General features: G+C 33.3%; 1 protein-coding gene across 2 annotated transcripts in view; it reads left to right on the top strand.

The window, feature by feature from the left end:
* LOC136034628 (gamma-aminobutyric acid type B receptor subunit 2-like) overlaps window positions 1-18,007 on the top strand; it is a 340,796-nt gene extending 322,789 nt beyond the window's left edge. For both annotated transcript variants that reach the window (XM_065715928.1, XM_065715927.1), the window contains exon 18: window positions 9,437-18,007. In XM_065715928.1, coding sequence (XP_065572000.1) covers window positions 9,437-9,702 — 266 coding nt within the window. In that variant the 3' untranslated portion in view covers window positions 9,703-18,007. The remainder of the gene's footprint in view (window positions 1-9,436) is intronic.
* The last annotated feature ends 6,263 nt before the right edge of the window (window positions 18,008-24,270 follow it).

Below are 24,270 nucleotides of genomic sequence, written 5' to 3'. Positions count from 1 at the left end.
GTCTACTAATTACTAGTTATGTAGTAGGTACTTCGAATAGAAGATGGCGTATGAGAGATGAATCTCTGATATTTAAGTGGTATTTTGAAGTCTAATTTTTTATGTATCAAAACATTAACAGGTCTAGAGAAATAGTTGCAGGTACTGGAGATTACCCAATAAACCAGGTTTTAATATATGTCATTCGCAGTGGAAATCAATGGACGGTAGATCTAATATATGAAAATTCGGGTGGGGGTTATTTTTCACTTACTGTCTTTTTTCAATAAAATACCAAAAAAGGTTGTCTCCATAAAAATACTTGCAAACGGTATTTTCTGAATCTAGGGGATGGGTTAAACCGTAGTTCTTATTTGAAAATTTGAATAAACTTTCACTAAAAATCAGGAATGTTTAGCATACTTTTACATGTCACAGACTATTAACTGGAGAATTGGATTATAGCCTTGGGATTTTGGAAGGAGTTTAAAAATGTATTTTTCAAAAAGTTGTAAGTTATCAATCTTTATGATAATTAAATTTAAAAAGTGACAATTTTCGTCTATTAAAAGTAAGGAATAGTATTAAAACTTTAAGAGAATAGATATTATTCCGTATATATGCCGCCTCCTTTTCAATACATCTCTCTTCACGCTCAAGTTTTAACCACTTCAAAAAAGATCTCTCTTTAAGAATTTCGAATAAAGGTCTAACTTTAGTGTAAAGAGTGGGGTATCGAGGAGGAGGCATTCCACATATAGACTTTTCAGGTTTTAGCGCTTCTTCTCAATTTCAGCAGAAAAAAAAATAGTTTTTCTTACAATTTAACTTCTGATTTTTTTCGAATAATATCCGGATAAATACCTCCTCATTCATGGTAATTACCCTAAGGAATTTCCCCCACATAAAATACTTCTCCCATGAATTTGCCCCCGTGAAAGTGTGTTATCGCTACAAATGCAACACCCCCCCCCCAAAAAAAAAAAAATTTAAATAATTAAATTTAAAAAGTGACAATTTTCGTCTATTAAAAGTAAGGAATAGTATTAAAACTTTAAGAGAATAGATATTATTCCGTATATATGCCGCCTCCTTTTCAATACATCTCTCTTCACGCTCAAGTTTTAACCACTTCAAAAAAGATCTCTCTTTAAGAATACCGAATAAAGGTCTAACTTTAATGTAAAGAGTGGGGTATCGAGGAGGAGGCATTCCACATATAGACTTTTCAGGTTTTAGCGCTTCTTCTCAATTTCAGCAGAAAAAAAAATAGTTTTTCTTACAATTTAACTTCTGATTTTTTTTCGAATAATATCCGGATAAATACCTCCTCATTCATGGTAATTACCCTAAGGAATTTCCCCCACATAAAATACTTCTCCCATGAATTTGCCCCCGTGAAAGTGTGTTATCGCTACAAATGCAACACCCCCCCCCCAAAAAAAAACAACAACAAATCAACAACATATTGTTCACTATTCTGGACGAAAAATTCTTCTTAGCTCATTTTTCATAATCTTACTAAAACAAATACTGATTTTTACTTTATTTCTGATCGTTTATTAATTCATTCTGAAAATTACTTCTATGTCGAAAACTTTTCCGAGATCCCTCCCCTCCATCGGGAAGTTTCTCGTAGACAATTCTAATAGATAGTTCTTCATTAATTATTTCTCATGAGGTGAATGAGCAAATTTTGTATTTGAATTCAGCCAAATTTCCCTCGTGTAAAATTTCTGCTGAAAAGTCTAGCCCCCCCCCCCCCCGAAATTTCCCTCCCAATGGAGAATCATCCCTGTAGAAAATAGCTCTCTTCCTAAGAATATCCCACACTTTCAAAGAATCTTTCACAGTCTTTCATCTACGACAAATACACCCCCCCAAAAAAAAAAATAAAACCGTGCAAAATACGCCTTGTTGAAAATAATCACCGACGAATCTCCCCTTGGAAAATACTCCCTCCCTTAGCAAGTTGGTCTCCAATCACTTTCGACTTATAATAAAGGACTAGAACACTGGTGGATCCAGGGGGCGGGATCCTTAACCCCCTGAGATTTCTCCCGTGCCCCCTTTTCTCTGTTTGTTCCTTTTCTCACTCTTTTCCTTAGTACATTGGTCAATTTTGTCAATTATTGGCACCTTTGTGACATTCAGCTTTCCCTAAAATTTTGCTCCTTGGCGCCCCTGTCACATTGACCCCCCCCCCCCCCCATGAGTTTGCTCTACATCCATCCCTAGACTAGAATCCTTCATTTCTGATCTTATGAGCACCCTCCAGATTTTCAGTGACCATAAGGTGGAGTAGTAGATGACAAAGGGACAGTGCCCCTTCCTTACACAATAAATCTCCCTCATTTTAGGGTTTAATGATACTCTACTTTTATATCATCAGCGTAGACCAGAAATATCAAACAGTTCGTGGTAACGAACTAGAGTAAGGAGCGACCCGGCTCAATAGTAAACGAAACTCTAAAAAACGGAATTTTGATGCTAAAATATACATCAAAAGAATCAGATTTTTATGCTGATTTTAAATATATAAGTTTTATCAAATTTAGTCTTTGTCATCAAAAGTTACGAGCCTGAAAAAATTTACCCTATTTTAGAAAATAGGGAAAAACACCCCCTAAAAGTCGCAGAATCTTAACGAAAATCACACCATCTTATTCGGCGTATAAGAGTACCCTATAGCAAAATTTTGAAGCTCCTATCTACAAAAATGTGGAATTTCGTATTTTTTGCCAGAAGACAAATCACGGGTGCGTGTTTATTTGTTGTTTTTTTTTCTTTTTCTTTTCCCCAGGGGTTATCATACCGACCAAGTGGTCCTAGAATGTCGCAAGAGGGCTCATTCTAACGGAAATGAAAAGTTCTAGTGCCCTTTTGAAGTGACCGAAAAAATTGGAGGGCACCTAGGCCCCCTCTCACGCTCATTTTTCGCCAAAGTCGACAGATCAAAATTTTGAGATAGCCATTTTGTTCCGCATAGTCAAAAACCTTAATAACTATGTCTTTGGGAATGACTTACTCCCCCAGAGTCCCTGGGGGAGGGGCTGCAAGTTACAAACTTCGACCAGTGTTTACATATAATAATGGTTATTGGGAAGTGTACAGTCGTTTTCAGGGGATTTTTTTGGGGGTTTTGGGGGTGGGTTTGAGGGGAGGGGGCTATGTGGGAGGATCTTTCCTTGGAGAAATATATCATGGAGGAACAGAAATTCAATGAAAAGGGCGCAGGATTTTCTAAAATTACTATAAAAAAAAACAATGAAAAAATAAACATGGAAAAGTTTTTTTCAGTTGAAAGAAAAGAGTAGCATTGAAACTTAAAACGAACAGAGATTATTACGCATATGAGGGGCTCTAAGAATACTTTAGCATAAAGAGAGAGGTATTTAGGAGGAGATAAATACCTCGCTCTTTATGCTATAATATTTTTAGTAATTTCAACTATTTATTCTACGGCCTTTCTGATTCAGGGGTCATTCTTAAAGAATTGGTACAAAACTTACGATTTAGTGTAAAGAACGAGGCATTAACGAGGGTACAAACCCCCTCATATACATAATAAAAAATAAAGAATATAAATTTTGTTACTTAAGTTAATTCTAAAGTTACGTATATATTTTGCTAATAAAAAAATTCGTTAAAAATTAAAATTAATAGTTGCCTTTTTATGTAACCGAAAAATTGCATGGCAACTAGGCTTCCTTCCCCATCCCTTATTTCTCAAAATCGTCTGATCAAAACTAAGAGAAAGCCATTTAGCCAAAATAGGAATTAATATGTAAATTTCATTTTAATAATTTACGTGTGGAGAGTCAAAATAAAACATGCATTAATTCAAAAACGTTCAGAAATTACATAAAAAAACTAGTTTTTTTAACTGAAAGTAAGGAGCGACATTAAAACTTAAAACGAACAGAAATTACTCCGTATATGAAATGGATTGTCCCCTCCGCAATCCCTCGCTCTTTACGCTAATGTTTGACTCTTTGCCAGAATTCTGCTTTTTAAAATAATTAAAAGCTTTAGCGTAAAGAGCGAGGGATTGCAGAGGGGACAATCCATTTCATATACGGAGTAATTTCTGTTCGTTTTAAGTTTTAATGTCGCTCCTTACTTTCAGTTAAAAAAAAACTAGTTTTTTTTTATGTAATTCCCAGAAGGCTTAAGGGAGGAGATATTAATCTCAGATTCCTGATGTGTTTTTAAAAGTTTCTTTTGTTCCCCCCTGGTTATGACCCTGGTCATTATACATCATTTTTTACCTTCGCCATCCCCTTATATCTCCCTTAGAACTAATTCTGTATTTATCTGATGGTTCCAAGAGAACAGTGATGTTTTGGCATCAAAATACACCTTTGAGCTATCCCCCTCACTCCTTAACTGCAGAATACTCACAGGTTCCTATTGTAGAAGTTTAAGGTCCTTTTCAAGCTTGTAATTTGTCCACTGCTTACAGATAGTATTTTTTACTTGTAAATACACGGATATTTTTCGGGGAAAGTTTTCTGCAAGGGGGGGGGGTGTGAGGGTCTATGTTCTGGACATTATATGTCACATTGTTTACATGCAGGATTTGTTATTAGATAAAGGGGAAATGCTTGATTCTTGGCTTTTGCAGAACGGCTAAGAGCATTAAGGTGAAAAATTGGAGAATGTTGAGGGGGTGTTAATCTAAATCAAAAAGTACTGCGTGCATCAAGTTTGTCAAAAAAGAGTCCCTGCAATATATAAGAACTTCTGAAATTATTAGGTTGAAACTTTCAGGACACGATGAGGGAATGTTAAAAAGTTTCTGGAGGGCTGCCAGTGCCTTCCCAAACCCTTACTAGTTGCCTCTTCCCAAAAAAGGTTCAATCAAAATTTGAAATAGATATCTTCTTCTAAATAGTCTAAAGCTCAAATAACTACGCCTATGACAATGACAAATCCCCACCCCACAAACACACAAAGACACACACACACATCTTTCGAGGGGGATGATAAACACAATAAGACACTCTGTGTTTGTGCTGATTGTCAGAAGGACCACATATGTAAAGAACGATGTGGGCGCAATGTATTCTTTTTTCTTTTTTTAGTTTTAGACAAGGGCACTTCGTATCGAAGGTGTTTTCGTAGTCATTCAACTGAAAATTGAAAGTGATGTAGCAGTAATAGTAGTAGTCGACAGATTTAATACCAAAAACTTGACAAATATCGCTGATTTGTGTTTCTTTACAACATATTCAAAATCAAACTACATTTATAAATATAAATCAAACTATAGACTATAACTCTTATTGTACATTTTGAAGAAAACCGGGATGAAAGAATTACCATATCGGTTTGTTCTTGCTTTAACGGGAACTAACATATCTTGCTTTCTCGTTCTTGATGGTAGAAGTTGATCTGGTAGAATGTCACGGTGCTGAGATTTAGAAAGCAAGAACTTTCCGAAACTCATTTTCAGAGTTTCGTACCGGTTTTGGAGTGACGGCAGTCCTAGCACTTCCAGAGCCTTTTCGTAAGGGATGTCACGGCGGCCCAAGATGATCGATACCGCTCGCTTCTGAACCGATTCAAGCTCCTTACAAAGATGCCCTTTTTAATAGTCGAAAATGATTGGAGGGCAACTAACTACCCTTCCACGCTCACCATTTCCCCAAACACATCCAATCGAAACTTTGAGATGACCATTTTGTTCAACGTAGCTGAAAGGTCCATAAACTATGTATTTAAGGTTGACAGCCTCCCTACAGCCCTCAGTTCAAGTTATGCCCGGGGGACATGTAAGGTATATACAGAACGGATGATCGTATAACTTTTGGAGGGGGCAAATTGGATTGGTAATCAGAAGTTCTAGTTCTCTTTTTAAGATTCAGAACGATTGGAGGGTGGATACCCCCCCCCCACATACACACACCTCGTATATTCCCGAAATGCATATTATTTTAATTTTGAGGGTTATATATTACATTTTGAGGCTTATATATTTGCGCTTTTCTGAAAACAAGATATGTTTGAAACGTTTTCACCTTTCTTACTTTCATAAATGAAAAATTACCGAAATCTTAATGAAGAAATTTCAGTATATGTCAATTTAACTGACTATTTACGTTCATTTGTTTGTTTTGTCTTTTTTTTTGTTTTTTGTTTTTTTTCAGTAAAATGCAAATTATGTTCTGGTCTTAAGAAGGCATAGGGGTTATGAGCCCTACTCATGTTAATTTTTGCTTGTTTTGAGTTTGACTCGGCTATTCATTGTAATTTCTGTTCGTTTTGAGTTTCATTAATTATTGTTTAGTGATTTGTGGTAGTTTTACGCTTGGAAGCTTATTTGACTTTATTTTTGTTCATTCTTGGCTTAACGGAGCTCTTTACTTTTCTTTTAAAAAATTGTCCTATGGAAAAAGTTTTCTAAATAATCAATATATAAGAAATTACGAAGGTATTATGTTAATATTACGTAATTACGAAGGTAAATTACGAAGGTATTGTGTTGAAAAATTCAGGGTATTGAGGGGCAATCAGCCCCCTTGCCTTTTTTAAATGCTCCCTTCATTCATCACTGATCAAAATTTTGAAAAAATTATTTTGTACAAAACATACAAAAGGTCTATTTGCTATGCCTTCCCGAATGCAATGCCTCCCATAGCCCCCATGGCTTTACTGAAAACAAATTGTATTACGAATATTTTATTTTATATTTACAAAATTGAAAAATCAAAATTATAGTGAAATGAAAGCTTAAATTGCTGAACTTTCAGCAATTAATATTATCATATATCGAATAGTCAGCTTAATTTCATTAGTTCTTCTCAAGGGCTACTCAAGACATAAATAGTTTTCAATAAAGCAAAAATAGCACAGTATGCTCTAGACTTATATGGTTAGGGGAGGCGAAGGGGGCAGTAGCCAAACTCCTGTTCGTAGTTTTTTTTTTTCGTTTTAAGTTTGACTTGAATATTCAATCTAATTTTTACTCATTTTAAGTTTTATTTGTTCATCTATATTATTACCTATTAGTATCTGTTTAGTAGCTGTTTGCTATGGTTGTTTATTTAATTTATGTTTGTTTTGGCTTTTATTTATTCTTTAATGGTAATTTCTGGTCGTTTGAGTTAGAATTATTAGAAGGATATATTTCTGCTGGTCTTAAGTTTAATATGGCTATCTACCTTGAAAAATTTCTTTTTCGGAAAATTGTTTTCATTAATGATATTAAAGACTAAAAGGCAAGAGGTTTGAACAGAAAGAAATTTCCTAAATAGCTAAAAAACTTGCAGCAATGCCCATTGGACGACGTTGCACGTTTTTTCCTCACGTTCACACGTTTCAAAATTTCACACGTTTTTTCCAGAACTAAAGATTAGTGACTGTTCTGGAGTCACTGATATACCCAATTATATATGTGGGTATCGGTAAAATCATATTCAAAAAGTCTTTAATTTTGTATCTAAAATGCTTGCCATAATTTATTATTGTCTTTAAAACAATTAGAAAAAATATCTGCCTTATTATACCGCCCGGGCTCGATATTTGGGCAGCTGGAGTTGAATAGACGTGACAACGCTCCTTATTCGTTTGTCGGCCTGAATTGCACCGCTGCGCAGAAATTGTCATCTCTTTGGTCAAGTTTAGTTTTTTTTTTATATGAGAAAACACTCCCCAGAGACGTGAAATTAGTACGTGACATCAGGGGGCCTTTAACTCACCCATCATCATCATCATGGAATTTCTTGAAATTCAGGAGGCACTAATGTGTTAATTTTGTTGAGTTTATTATGTTAATCTTTTCAAGGCAAAAATATTTTTCACCTTAACAACAGTCTGTTTTTCTGTTCAAAGAGGTTTTAGAGGTCTGAATTCTATAAGGTTTGTCTACCTAAGCTGTTGGGAGGGTGGATACTATAGCCTAAAGAAAGAAGACATTTACCGCATTTTTTCCTCTCTATTAGTGTAACTGTTTCCTATATCCCTATCCCCCTTTTAATCCTTTATTATAGCCCCGTTCTTTGCACAAGTGTTTACTGATCTGTCCTTGGATTTTGGAACCTACTATTGAGAAGAAACAGCCATCTTGAAAAACTTGAAAAAAGCTTTCATTTAAGTGCAGAACAAGGCAAAGAATTAAAAAAAGTGACATGGTAAGATTTGCCGTAACCTCTTCAACAATGTTAAAATATTTATAGCCTAGGAAACTAGATTGACTTTCCATTATTAAGAAAAATTTGGCCCTTTTATATTTATATCATAACCATTGTCAAGAATACCTAGGCTAGATTCTGCTACAAAAGTGACAATAATTGAGCTACTTGGGTATAGTGCCCTTAAAGAACTCAATCTCTGTCTAGACTGGCCAAATTTTTTATTTTAACTGGAAACTAAACCAAAGCCAGGTTTTTCAATTCCTAATTCCGGTAGTTCAAAATTTTCTAAATTTCTGAAATTAATTTTCAGGGAAAATGAGTGTTATATCCAAATAGAGGATTAAATTCTGGATCGAATGATATACTAACTCATTAGATATGTGGTCTTTAATTCCTAATTTAACAAATAAGCTATAAGTTTACAACTCAAAAACATTTAGCGGAGAGGAAAAGCAAAGCTGAGGATGACCAAATGTAAAAAAGAACGTTCAAGTGTGCACTTAACTGTGATTTTCACCTTCCTCACAGGTGCACATCTCAGCATTTTTTTTCGAGTTTCCGTCCTGATTTTTTTTTCAGCAGAAGCAGGATATAAGCAAATCACTTCCTACTGTATATTCTGGCTCTATTAGCTGAGCCTCAGTACCCTATACAACAGGGATATCTAATCTACACCTGTACCTTTTTGCGTGCTGTACCTCCCTGGTACGTGGTTCATGTTAAATAGCTCATTTCTGTTTTTGATCCACCACTAAGTAATGTAGCTTGGAGAAGACCAAAAGCATCTGTACACTCTCTTTCAATGTTACGTAGATGCTCGAAACGAAGAGGTAGCGCTGATATCTTGTGGATTTCTTCATTTTGTCACAATGAAAGATTGCATAGGCTAGCCTGGTAGAGTAAATATGGATAATTGAAGCTATTTATACTCACTCTTTCAGGTAGTTTTGGGTCTCTGGAGCTTTTCCGAGATTCTTCACACAATGGAACAGAAAAGGATGGTTCTCCTCCCATTAACGATACTTGAAAAAGACCTCAAAGAGTAGACTTTGTTTTTATTTTCTTCTTTATTCCTCTTAGAAATGAGCAATTATGACCAAAACGATAGCTGCCACGAGTAGTTCTTTTTCTCTCTGAGAGTAGCGCTTCAAAAACGAATAGAGTGTATATTGAAGACATCAAGGAAGCCAGGGCTCTTAGCTTGAGCTGGCAACGGGCCTCAAAATTACCGCTAGCCTTTTTGGGCTTTTTTATTTTTCTTCATTGATTTTTCATCAACTGTCTCCTTTTTTTATCAAGCAATTTTAATTTATTTTTAGATTCTTCCCAGTCAACATTATGTCCCCAAATTCAGCCTTCATCATTTGAAACAAAATCACATAAAAGACGAGAAGACCGTTACTCAGGGTCATTCAGCGTTCCAGATATCTCAAACGGACGGCGCAACCCGGAAGATATGCAAACCATTCTTCCAATCTTCCACCAGCTATTAGAAGAAAAGAAGAGACAAAATACAGAAGATCAGTTCTCAATGAGCTCTTGCCCCAACATTTCTATCAAATGTGATATTGTTGAGTATTTATAAATTAGCTGTAACCTTTCCTATTTTCGTAAAGATTCCCGTGCGATTATTAGTGAATTATTAGCTTTTTGTAAGGGAGAATTGAAACACACACTTGAGCGGTTTTATTTCTTGCCACGTACCAATGAAATTGGCCAAGGAATGTCTAATTATGATTTCATTCTCTACCATCCATGACTTTCAACAAAAAAGAAAAATCATGATGCAGCTTGAATACTTTGTTGAAAAATTATAATAATTCCTCGTGATCAAAACAATAAAATTAACCAAATTATTCGTTTTTCTTCTTGTTTAGGTGATGTATTGCATAAAGATCGTTCAGAGGGCAATTCCATTAAGTCTACTTTGCATATTCCTGTTTTAGATTTAGTATCAAAGCACATCACTAAATCTTAAGTATCTATATGTATAATAGTCCGTAATTAAGTCCGTAAATAAAATAGTCCGTAAAATTAAGAATTATTAGCAAAATAACCAGATAGGCAGCATAACCAGCATAACAATAACCAGATCGTCGAATAATAGATTACTTTTAGAAGTCAACTTCATGCTGATAGTGCTTTAGCGCATTTATCTGTACTCATACACATATCAAACATCACGAATAATTCAGAACATTAAGCCGCCCCATTAATTACATAATGTAGAATCATAAATTTATCTTCTTTTTACATTTTCTCCGTTGATTCCTTGAGGGCTTTTTGAAAAATCAGACATTGGCACAAAAATAGAAGAAGGATATGCAATTACTAATATCTAAAATATGGCTTATGCGAAAAGTCATCATAGCTAGACCACAATAAACGAGATTACCATCTAATGAAAACACACTTTTGCCACTCAGATAAGAAAAAAAGTATCCTTCAAGTGTCTTGATTTTGTTAAGCCTTTTTTGAACTCTTTCAACAATCCCTGAAACTCAGGTGACCTTTCCTTAAACAATCTCCCTAATTAATCATATTTCACTGGAAATTTCATCAAAAAATCCGTCCCTTAATTAAATGAAATTCTTAACGAAGTCAGATGGGATCTGAATATCTTAAAGGAAGCTAAGAAATGAAACGGAAATCTAAGCTATGGCAACATATAGCATTAAAAACAATCAGATCATCGTGGCAAGTTTTTCCAGTACCTTGTGCAATAATTCAATCCTACGTGGAATGATATTTTCGATGAAATCCCATAATTTAGAAAAAAAGTGGGCTGATTGGGGACATGCTTGTTTCTAGAAAGAATCCCTTCGCCAGGGGGCTATTTATTATTTTACGTTTTTGCTCTATCTAGTTCGAAGCGTTTAGTGTGTTATCTGGCTCGGACAACGAAACTCAGACTCTAGACAGTCTTCTAACGATAGAAATGTGTCTCTGTTCTCTGCTCGGTTGACCAAGAACAGAAAGAAACTAATAAGAAAGAAATCGTAATTTTTAGCCACGTTACTCTGACTTCCTCAAATCTTAAAAGACCTGTAGCTATTAAATGACCCTGTTTTAGCCATGTTAATAGCTTGGGGGGGTTGTGATATATAGCAGGAAGGAGCAAGACCAAAACAGGCAAAATATGGACAACATAATAAAAACGCAACGAACGACAAATTGCACGATATTCCACTAATGGCCTACCCACCCCAACCACTAAACCAGTATGAAATTACTGAAACTTCTATGGAATGAAACAACGAATGGCTTTGATAGAACAGCGGAATGGGACTATTCCAGATGCAAATACATACAAATCTGTTCTACCCGACCTCTTCTTTTCCAGACAATTAGAGTAAGCTGCTCGCATACGGTATGTCGTATCACCTTGTCACTGGAAGAAGGTAAATGGATGTGAAGATGATAAACGGCAACTGGCAGCAAATCTCTCCTTTAAAAGCTACAATTATTATTTGATATCCTACTACTGTCATTCTTGGTTATTTAAAATGTATCAAGCAAACTTAATGATATACACAATAAAACAGACTGCCGCGTTTGGTGACAAGCCAAATATCGCCCTTGATAAAATCTAAAAGTGAAAACTGTCTCTAGCTGTCAGCTTATGAGGATCAAAACGATACTTACGGAAACTTCACCAGAAATTAGGTGAGAAGAGAATTTCCAAGAGGCGAGGTCTTATAGTTTTCTTGAAGGTTCCATTCTAAAAAATAATGAAGTTGGAGGATAAAACTGCGGGACTTTGAACAAGAACTTGGCAAATCATTCGTTTTTACTACATTGAGGTCTGTCATCTAAGGATGAGGCGATTTCTTACCAACCTGGTCATGTGACTAGATAGTCACTGGACGTGAAACTATCAAGGACTAGTAGAAATAGATATTCTGTATTTGCTGTTGTATTTGAGTTTAGACAATCCCTTCAGGTATAATCAGATATAATTGAACATGGGTTAGGGTAGACCAATAAAAATATCACACTAATACATTTATCTTCCAATGGCTTGAAGTTATTCTATCATTTTGGGTATCATACTTATCATAATGACATGTTGTTATAAAGAAGGGTTGGCTTTGGGATTTGAAACTGAAACTAGGGATTTAAAAGTAAAAATAAATGCTTTAAATTGCTTTGCATTATATTGCTAACATTTTGCTAACATGTTATTGCTAACGTTGCTAATATTTCGATGCGTTCTTATTCTCTTCAAGGAAACTTGTTAAGGAAAAGAAAATGGTCCCATTAGTTTGTGCAATAATTCACTCTCACCGAGTAATAACATTGCAATAAAGTCCCCGTAATGTGGGAAGAAAGCTGTCTGTCTGGGAAAGCACCCATTCAGATACGCAACTTCCAATTACAAATACAGAAAATAAACGTTTTTTAGTGCTCATTGTTGGGAACAATGCTTAATAAGAATAACTTGTTTTTAGAATTCCGTTGAATGGGTTTGATTTGACATTTGTAGAGGAGTAATTTCATAGTAGGTGCAAATAATCGATTTAACCCCACACAGAAAATTTATCTTTTATTTTGTTTCAATAAAGATAGAGTAATTTGATAGTAGTTGTATTATAAGCCTTACTGGAAATACGGTTTCAAGCAAAGATATTATTCAAAATATTAAAAACAAAAGAACCTTTAATATTGCGAGGGAATCAACTCAACTATTTTGATTTTTATTTCAAATTTGACTGTCACAGCACTTGACCAGCTTTTCACTTTTTTTAAAATAGTATTCGGATCACGAACTGAGAATATGGGAACAAGGGTTATCAGCAAACCAAATCCAACCTTTATTATTTCATTTTTTATATTTGAATGTGAAAGCCCTATACCAACTCCAACTAATTTTAATTGAAACTTATTCTTGAGCTAATTAAATAATTAATTGAACTCATTTTGATTAGTTTCTATATTTAATCTTTTGAACAATTTAATCAGAACCAAGAGAAAATCTTTATTGTTACTTTTCTCTGTTGTATGTTTCATGCTGTTAATCAGTTTAATAAGGCCTGATAAATAATATAATCTTATTTGATTCTTACGCCCTCTTTTGTTTTCCTCCTCATTTTTTTCACCATACTCCGTATTACGGAGAAGACATTAATGACGTTCTATTCTCTTTTTAAAATATGCTAAGATATACGAAAAACTACGATTTTTGACTTTAATGGAACGTAGACGATGAATGATAATATGACGATTCAAATGCGAAATGGTGCAAACAAAAAATAAATCAAAAGTAAATTTAAAATCGAATATTTGGACACGAAATCTGTTAAGGCTCATTCTTATTATGCGTACCCTATGCGATTTTCTTAGTGCACCGTATACGATGTTACGTACCATTTACTAATGTTTATTATGTGGTACCCTTTTCAATTTTCCCTAAGATCGTGGGAGTTCAGTCCGAGCTTAAAACACGGAGGAAAGATTATACACTAAATATCACGTTAGAAAAGTATTGTAAATGAAGTATATATGATTTTTCTTGATTTCGTGAACAAAACAGAAACGATAAGTTTTTCTTAATAATGCCAAGAAATATATCTAAAATAAGAAGTTGAATCTGGAAAATTGATGATTGTTCAGAAAAATGGATATTAATATTCAATATTTGAATCGAACTCAAATGTTTCAAATGTTTCAGATAGAGTTTCCACAATGCGTTGAAACAGTTCAACTGATGTGGATCTGTCTCGTTTTACAAATCGTCTTTTAAAAATTTGTCCACATTCCAAAATATCCCTTTTCCAAAAAATCTAGTGTGTAGGAATATAAAGTCAAGGAAAAAGAAAAGAACTTCGATAAATTCGGATAATTTTATTTGCAGTATGGATTTACCTATCGCGTCTTTGCCGCTGCACGAAAGTAGAAAGCACATACGAAAGTAGAAAACATACATCAACAAGTCAGGATCTTATATGCAAGGGATTTAAACTTTACAAGATGGCAACGTAAATGAAATAAAAAAGATAAAGAAATAAACTAAAGTAACTTCACACAGAATTTGTCTAGAAAAAATTAGGCTCTGATAATCGAAAACCCCTACATTTAGTTAAATATATGCTTTAAAAAAACATGAAAGAATACTCCTTTCTGCGAACACAGTGAAGACCAGAATACAATAATAGCAAACAAAATAAATAATAAATATAAATAAATATAATAAATTTAATAATAAAATACAATAATAGTATAATAATATAAAATACAATAATAATATAATATAATATATACAATAATACAATAATAATATAAATACAATAATAGCAAACAAAATAATAGCCCATTTAGGGCAAGCTGTCACTAGACCTGAAAAAAACGAAAGAAGTATATAGAGAAACATCATTCAAAGCTGCTCTCATGCTTTTTCATTTGAAAGTTTCTTTTTTTTATATTCTAAATGCAAGTCTGTGTGAATTCAAGTGTGGTTTAACTATTTCAAATTTATCTAAAATTAGGGCTTGAAGCCCTAGAATTCAAGTTCGGAATGGCGGGTGTCTTGAATTTATGCTTCTTCTTTTCCTGGAAATTTTTCTGTTGCTTTTGTATTTTAGTTTTGGATCAAATGCTTTGTTTTGTGTCCAAAGATTTCAAAACGAAAATTCTGCCAATCCCTTTTTCTTTTCTTTGTTAAAAAATAGATAAAACTGGGTAGCCTACTGCCCCAGTAGTTTTAGAAATTTGTGAGGCGCTGTTAAGACAGTAGTTTAGTTTTCATCGACGTCATATTTTACGTCAGTGCAGCGCCGTCTGTTTTTCCGCGTCAATTGCACTGGTTTTAAAGATTTTATGCTTCAAAAGGAAGTCCCTCCCCCCCCCAATTTATTAGTCATTTCACATTTAATTTAACTTCTTTATTGATAAAGTAGTGATTACACAATTATCATAAATACTAGTAAGGGAAATACAGAGTGTATATTTTAATTAAACATTAATATTTGGATGTTTTGAGAGTGATCTTCTGTGAAATTCAAATTTTGCATTGACAATATTTAGGCCTGGACTGTTTATAGTTTTTTAACGTTCGGATTAATGTTCATTAGCCATTAATGCTTTTTAAAGCAATTTGCGGACATTTGGAGCATTACGAGTAAATTCTATATTGCTAAGGATATTAATGCACATTTTTTTTCAAAGAGTCTTTAAGTTCAACAATAAGACACAATTTACTGAAAAGCATTCCCAAAAATTTATACGAAAAATACAAATATACATCTCACTGTAAATTTCAAAGAGCGTAAATAAAACTGAACGCTAAAAGTCAGGAGTCAGAAACAATTATTGTAAAAAAAGGAAAATTTTCACTTAATACAGTTAAGAAATTAGACGGCTTTTATTTATCGGTAAAACTTTTTTCAAACCTCCTACTAGCAATCGTGTTTCATTTTCATTTATCGTCTTCTATTTCTCTATTTCAGCCTAATTGAATTTCAAACAAAAAATTGAATGCCGCTTTTATCCTAATTTAAGCTTTCATCCTTTAAATGATTTTCTTTTTGCCTTGTAAGATGAAAGATCGTTTCAAAGAAAAGGTTCCTTAAGGAGAAGGTAGGACGCAGTTTGATCTGATTTTTAAATACTATAGTACTCTTAATCTTTAAGTAAAATTTTCCGAACTTCTTAGAATATATATTTTTGCTTTTTATCCTTCTGATTATAGCAAGGAATCCAAATAAAGAATTAGCCAATCATGGAAAAAAATCATGCGCTTTTAAATGAAATTCCTGACAGAAAAAAACAACAAAAGATCTTCTATTTTTAAAGCAAAGTTGATTATAGAAAAACTAATTAACTCTCTCAGGCTACAGGTTGAATCCTTTTTTTTCTGCTGAAACCACAAAATGTTGTTCGATAAAAGTTTCGAAACAAGATGTATTAGATATTTAGTAACTGAGGTTTGCTCATATGAACAACGGAGGTAGTGCATCAGATATTTTTTCTCAATGTTTATTCAGTGGTGGGGGGAGGGAGGCTAATAATTTTTCTAGTTAGTAAAACCGAAGAAATTTCCTATTTCTAAAGTATTTAAAGACATTTTTTCTATACTTTATGAACTTTGAAAAATGTATTATACATTTTTATATATTATTCATTATTTTATATTATAAATTATTATCTTAGAGGTCCGTTGGCTGTTTTGAAAGCATTTTTGCCTGCATAAATAGTATTGAGTCCACAAAAATAAAGTGAAATCAAAAATTCACGTTTTTCTAAGCCATCGTGTCGTATGGAAATCAAGAATAAACTCACAGAAGGTTCATATTTCTAAACAAAATCTTCAAAGCACGCTAAACTCTTGAATATCATATATGAGTTAACAATTAAAGGAAACATCAATCCATGAAAATGTAGAGGGGGGTGGAGGATGAATGAGGATGTATTTTTTAAACACAAGTGGAGTTGTTTTCATCTATTTTCTCAAGGAAAACACCAAAACAGGTACTTTTTCCAAATCAAGAGTGGGGACTAGAATTCTAGGGGAATAAAAGTTCTACTGAATGGTCGGTCACTTGGATTTTAGTACCATGTTGCGCCAACAATGGGCATACAGATTAATATGTTCATCCTCGATTGAGCCTGTGTATTTATTGACCTACTTCAAGATTTAGATAAAATGTATTTCAGTGTTTTCACCCTCTGTGATTAACATTTATAATAATTGAAAGTTAAGTAAGCATAATTAAGGTGCTTTGCGCGGAAATTTTTACAAAGTTACACATTTTACTGACTACATGACATATTGGATGGGGCATTATCAGGCCCAGTCACAGGATAGACTGTACTGTTCTGCAGGGATCCGGTATAGCTTCTTTTTTCCATCGTTTTGCTGTTTAGAATTTATGTTCAACTTATCAAATCCAGTTCCATTGTTTAGTCATAATTTTGTAAGTTCGTACTTATTCATTTGTGTTAGATATGCAAAATTGTTTGCTTTTTAACTATTGTGCAATATTCTTATATGCAATTGACCACAAAAATCTTCTTTAAAAATAGCTATTGCATGAGCCCACATGACTTATCAAAGGGTAAATGTACTGCCGATCCATTACCGATAGGCTAGTCATTTTTGCTGACTTTTTATTCATCAGTAGTAAACATATAGATTTATAGTATATCGTTGGTAGAACTGTTACAATTATTGAGCTAGATAGGGGTTTAAGTAAAAGCCATTCCAGCATTTTTTAATATACCTAAACAATTTATTTAATTTAATAGCTTTAATAGGACATGTCCACTCCAGTCAGCAAGCATAATATACCATCCTCAGCAGTTTCAACTAGGTTGTAACCTAGTTGTAAAAACTGTGGACAAGGCCGTATCCATGAGGAGATAGGGGGATCGCCCCCCTAAAAATGTTTGTCCGACACGTAAGAACGTAACAAAAGGTGAATAAAAAAATCCATGCGTTTTGTGAATCTTTTTGTATCCCCCTCGAAAAATCCTTTTATACCCCCCCCCAAAAAAAAATCCTGGATACGGCCCTGACTGTATATCGTATTTCCTCTTGTGATCCCAGGGCGATTCTGGCTGTACCACTAGAATCAGATATAGTTCCTTTATCCTTTATATTCCTTTTGCTTAGGATTAATATCAAGCTTATCTAGACCAACTCCATTGTTTAGCTAAAAATTTTGTAAGTTTATATTCATTTATATCCTTTGAACGATGCATGTTGGCTGCTTTTTAACTAATCTATAGTTATTTTTATATGCAATTAACTGCTAGAACCATCCTTTAAATTAGTCATAATTTGAGCCCATATGACTTATTGAAAGGATGAATGTAATTCTCAATTCAATTTACTTAGATGTTGGAGTATGAGTGATAGAGATGTTAAATTGTAAATAAATTATTATTCTTTATCTTCGTGTACATTTTCAAGTCAGGCAAAACATTCAAACTAATTTGTGAAGAAAGAACGAAACTATTTAAAAAAAAAACAATAATAAATAAGTATCTAAAAAGTGTGATTAAACGCTGTTCTTAACATCTACCTGCTTATATTAATTTATGAAGATCATAAGATTCAAATATATGAAGATTCAAAATCTCTCTCTCTCTCTCTCTCTCTCTCTCTCTCTCTCGCTCTCGCTCTCTCTCGCTCTCTCTCTCTCTCTCTCTCTCTCTCTCTCTCTCTCTCTCTCTCTCTCTCTCTCTCTCTCTCTCTCTCTCTCTCTCTCTCTCTCTCTCTCTCTCTCTCTCTCTCTCTCTCTCTCTCGCTCTCTCTCTCTCTCTCTCTCTCTCTCGTTTTAGATCCGAAGAACTAAAAAGAAAATTTAAATCCGCATTTTAAATGCTGTAAAGAAGAAAACAATCCTCAAAAAAAATAGAAAAAGAACAAAAGCCACTATTCAACATTAACACATTATCAAATAAGTCTTGTCAAAGCGTTAGAACTGTAAATTATGTGAGAATGTGTTCTTTTATTCTTTACAGCATATAACATGCGGATTTCATTGTTTTTTAGTCCTTCAGATCTAATACAATTGCCATCGCAAATATGCTTTTAAAGTTGATCAAGGTAAACTTGCATGCCATCTATTTTATATCAATTTTTACCTGTAGTTGAATTGACATAACGTCGGAAGTAGAAAACTCCAAAGGATAGCAATAAATGATCTATGATAATGTCACGAAAAGGCACCCATAAAACAGGTGAAGAAACCATCTACCCCCCCCCCCCCGAAAACCGAGATTGGCTAGAACTGAGACCTTGGAACTGGAGGCATCAAAGAAAGACTAAAAATGGACTTCATTACGGAATAATGTGATGATTCACCTTTTAGTATTATATTCCTTTTATGTGAATTCTAAAATTATTTTCATAATGAAAAATTCTAGGAGCAAACACACACACATATATATATATATATATATATATATATATATATATATATATATATATATATATATATATATATATATATATATATATATATATATATGTATATATAATCATAACATATATATATATATATATATATATATATATATATATATATATATATATATATATATATATATATATATATATCATGAAAAGAGAAATCACCAATGCTACAGCACAAACACAAAAAAAAAAAAAAAAAAAAAAAAAAAAAAAAAAAAAAAAAAAAAAAAAAAAAAAAAAAAGGAGACAGAAGGAGAAAAGGAAGACTGTTTTCCTAAATTAGTGATTAATATAGACCAGCACTTGAATGAGGCCTTAACCCTACTCATCCATACAATCACATAGGTCAAACAGCATAGCCACACACAATCAACCATAAAGAATAATCCATGGACAGGCAGTCATGTCGTCAATAAGTATAAGTCGTCATTTACCAAACCATAGAAAAAATAATATAGACAAATAATTCAGAGGCAACACCCAACATAAGGGCTCATCAGGAGAATACACTGGCCTATATAGGGTTTCGCCACTCTAAATTCTCTACCCAGCACAGTGTTGTGGCTACCACAGAATATCCATGGCATCCCCGCGTCAGGTATCACCCCCAAAATACATGTCTATGAAAAAAACAGCAAATGTAAAACAACCAAGTAAAACCAAAACAAGCTTATCCTGTTAATATATCCCTCCCTTTAGCAACAATAGGTAAACTAAATATTATAAATTTTACCAAATCACAAATATTAACACATTGCAAAAAACCTGAATGAACTAAACAATTATATAATTCATCTTTACCATGTGGCTAATTTTTTAAAAATTCCGCTCAAATAGAAACACAATTCAAAATAAATGGCGCTGTGACAACATTTCTCGAACCTCCGAAATTAGTCAAAAATTTCTTTAAGTATTTCTAGATGATTCTTTTGATATTTATTTAAAAGTTCGTTATAATGAAAACTAAATTTTTTAAATTGCCAAGTTAATTTATTTGCAGAAAAACCTCTTGATATCAATTTTTGGCTTAAGATTTTACATCTATTTTTAAAATCAATATAATTACTACAAATCCTTGCATAACGAAGTAACTGTGAGAAAAACGCTGAATATGTGATATTTGAGTGTATATTACTTTCAGGGAATGGGAAACTAATCACTTCAAAATCAAAATCATCCGTTTTATTATACATTTTAAAACTTAATTTATTATTATCACAAATATTAATATTTAAATCTAAGAAATGATCTTCATGACCAGCGCCATGACTAGGCTCAAGAATAAGCTCTGATGGATATATATTTTTAGAAATATCAATGAAATCCTTACAATTTAAGACCAAAATATCATCTAAATATCTTTTATTATTTGACAAAGCATGTTTTAAATTAATTGGGTTATTCTTATCCATCATATATTTATATTCTAGTTGACTTAAAAACAAGTCAGCTATAAATGGGCTGGCATTCCCCCCCATGGGAATTCCCATAATTTGCTTGTACAAATCACCCCCAAATCTTATATAAGTATTGTATAAAACAAATTCCAATAACTCAAAAATCATATCCAAGCTGTAACATCTCAAGTTAACTGTAGTATTAAAGCAGTTTGTCCATATGGCTTTTTTATTATAACTGTCTATTTTTAAGAACCTTTTACTAGATAAGAGGAAAGATTTCTTTATAACAGTTTTTAAATTATCTAACACTAAATTGAGTGATAAATTAGTATACATTGTCGCAAAATCGAAAGACTCAATTCTTTTAGCTGAAACCATTGTTAAAGAATCTATCACCTGCAGTGAATTATTAACACTCCAATATGGATTAAAATTCGAAAATTTTTTAATACCAGAACAATAGGTTTTAAGTTTATTTACAATTTCCTTTAAAATTAAAGAGAGGTCAGTAGCAGCAATGCGGGTTGGATTTTCAGGATACATCTGAATATAATCACATAATTATATTTCAACAATGAAATTCTTAAGAAGCCATTTTTCAACGTCCTTCTTATGCTCTTCGAAAGTAAATAAACAAACAACAAATAAATCGTTATTTATTTAGTATGGATAAAGTTTAAATTTGTTAACTCTGCCCGTAACCTTGAACAACTTACACATGTACTTTAGGTGGAATCGTACATTACGCGAGTATTTACTGAAAATTAACGTTTTACCAAATTCAGACAAACGAAAATATAACAACTTGGTTTTAAAATATTTTTATTTCTTGCACAGTAGTTATAGCTAGGCTACCATACAGAATTTATACTTGTTTTATAAAAATGCACAACGGATAATTAACGACTAAAATCTTTTGTCAAAAATGATCTCAATTACTTACAAGACAAGGTAAAGCAAAGCCAATGTTAATGTCTTAGCCTTACTGCAAATATTATGTGTATGGCAATATGGGCCCATTTTCATTGGGATGGCAACTGGACTTTTGTTCACACCCCCCCCCCCCCCCTCATGCAAACAACCATTTGTTCTACAAAAAGAGAGGGGAAAAGCTCGTAAATAATCATAAGAATGCATTAATAACCAACTATCCTAAAGCATTCCATTCCTAACCAGAGGTGATAAACAAAGCACAATAATACAAAACGAAGCCAAAGTTTGACCGATAGAATATTTGTGACTTAGGGCGGAATTTGAATTAAAATTGAATAGCTATGGGCATTAATAACCAACTATCCTAAAGCATTCCTCTCCTGACCAGAGGTGATAAACAAAGCACAATAATACAAAACGAAACCAAAGTTTGACCGATAGAATATTTGTGACTTAGGGCGGAATTTGAATTAAAATCGAATAGCTATGGGCATCAAGCCATAGCTAATTGTAGGAAAACTCAATACAATCTGATTGAGTGAGAGGCAAATCTGGCATTAACCCCCTTATTAGAATTGTATAAAAATGATGTTAGTTCATTTGTTAACAGATAAGTCTATTTATTATCCGTCTATGCGTCATTCCTAGGGCACAAGAACAAAAAATTCATAGCCACTAATGACGGTCCTAATTAAAAAGGATTAAACTCATCAAGTCCAATAAGCAGCGAAGATTTAATCACCTGATCTTTGATAGAATATTTTCGATTCAATCCCTATAAACGTTAGTACAATCTCAAACTCCTATTGTCATTCATCTTTCTTGGAACGTCAATCGACAAAGAGAAATGAAACGCCCTTATCAACTTATGAAACAAAAAATATTTTTGGAATGAAATGAATTTATCAATCTTTGAAACAAAAAATATTTTTCATTGTAAATTGCTAAAGGCATAACATAAACCAAGATAATTAAATAGACAAATTGCTTCAGCTTGGCAATGGCCAGTCGTAAGACAACAATTTGAACAGAGTGGCTACAAGACCTAGCTGTAAGCTCTTCTAACTTATCGTACATGAGAAAACAGTATATCCCGAGAAAAAATACCAAAAAGGAGTCGGGAAAAACACGATTAATAAAAGTAAAGAATAAAGACCCTAGCTTAAATAAATAGAAACTAGTCTTTTTAACTTAAAGCAATGAACAGCATTAAAACTTTTTAGATTATCCTTTGTTGCAGACTGCAACCCCTTTACCACACCACTATTTAGCCTTAAAGTTGACTCAATCTTTTGGAAAAACTATTTTAATTTTCCAGGCAGTGGGTAACTGAATCAAAAGCGTCAATGAGGAGAGGAGATCATTGGAACTCCTTTGGTTAAATCCCCCCTGGATGTTTAAAAATAAGATTTTTGGTATTTCACTGCAAAATGCCGGTTTTTTTGGAAATTCTATTGAAAGACTGTCAAAACTGCTTCCCATTGGATTGTTAAAAATACATTCTTCCCATATTATGCCCTATTTTATGAAAAAAATGACTTTTTGACACAACTGAGGTGCAAGTATTTTGTTTGTCTAATTAATATGCCTTTCAAAACATACAAAAATTTTCTTTTTCTGAATCAAAACAAATAAATAAGCCCTTTCATTCTTGGACCAAAAGAATACAGAATAACATTTTTTTTTTTCGCATCGGTCAGATGTTAGATTCTGAATCATTTAGAAACAAACCAAATTTTAACATAAATAAAATAAAAGTTGACGGCGGCAGACCCATCCCCATTTTTAGCAAGTCTATGCCCGTTGTGAACTCTATTGTCGCTATTTACTTTCGATTAGAAAACTAGCTACGTATTTATTCAATTTCTTTGTTTATATGTATCAAATTCAGCTATAAAAATAAGCTTATTATCAAACAGTTCGTGGCAACAAACTGTAGTAAGGAGTGACCCCGCTCAATAGTAACCAAAACTCTAAAGAAAAGGAATTTTGATACCAATAGTTACATCAAAAGAATCGCATTTTAATGCTGATTTTAAATATATAAGTTTCATCAAGATTAGTTTTACCCATCAAAAGTTACCAGCCTGAGAAAATTTGCCTCATTTTTGAAAATAGGAGAAAACACCCCCTAAAGGTCATACAATCTTAAAGAAAATCGAAAAGTTTGAAAATCGAAAAATTGAAAATTGAAAAGTTTCAAGCTCCTACCTACAAAAATGTGGGATTTCGCATTTTTTGCCAGAATCCAGATCACGGATGCGTGTTTATTTGTTTTTTTGTTTTTTTCCAGGGGTGATCGTATCGACTCAGTGGTCCTAGAATGTCACGAGAGGGTTCATTTGAACGGAAATTAAAAGTTCTAGTGCCCTTTTAAAGTGACCAAAAATTGGAGGGCACCTAGGCCCCCTCTCACGCTCATTTTTTTCCCCCAAAGTCACCAGATCAAAATTCTGAGACAGCCATTTTATTCATCATAGTCTAAAAACCTAATAACTATGTCTTTGGGAACGACTTACTCCCCCGCAGTCCCCGTGGGAGGGGCTGCAGGTTACAAACTTTGACCTGTGTTTACATATAGTAATGGTTACTGGGAGTGTACAGACGTTTTCAGGGGGATTTTTTGGTTTAGGGGGGAGATTTGAGGGAGGGGTGGGTTACGTGGGAGGATATTTCCATGGAGGAACTTCTCATGAAGGAAGAGAATTTCAATGAAGGGGGCGCAGGATTTTCTAGCATTATTTGAAAAAACAATGAAAAAATAAATATGAAAAGTTTTTTCTACTGAAAGTAAGGAGCAGCATTAAAACTTGAAACGAACAAAAATTATAACGCTATAACGGTTTACCTCCTCGTTATACCTCACTCTTTACGCTAAACTATTTTTAATAATTTCAACTAT

The sequence above is a fragment of the Artemia franciscana genome, chromosome 13, assembly GCF_032884065.1.
Source record: "Artemia franciscana chromosome 13, ASM3288406v1, whole genome shotgun sequence".
NCBI lineage: Eukaryota > Metazoa > Arthropoda > Branchiopoda > Anostraca > Artemiidae > Artemia > Artemia franciscana.
Note: the sequence above shows the minus strand (reverse complement) of the source record. Positions and strands in the feature narration are given on the sequence as shown.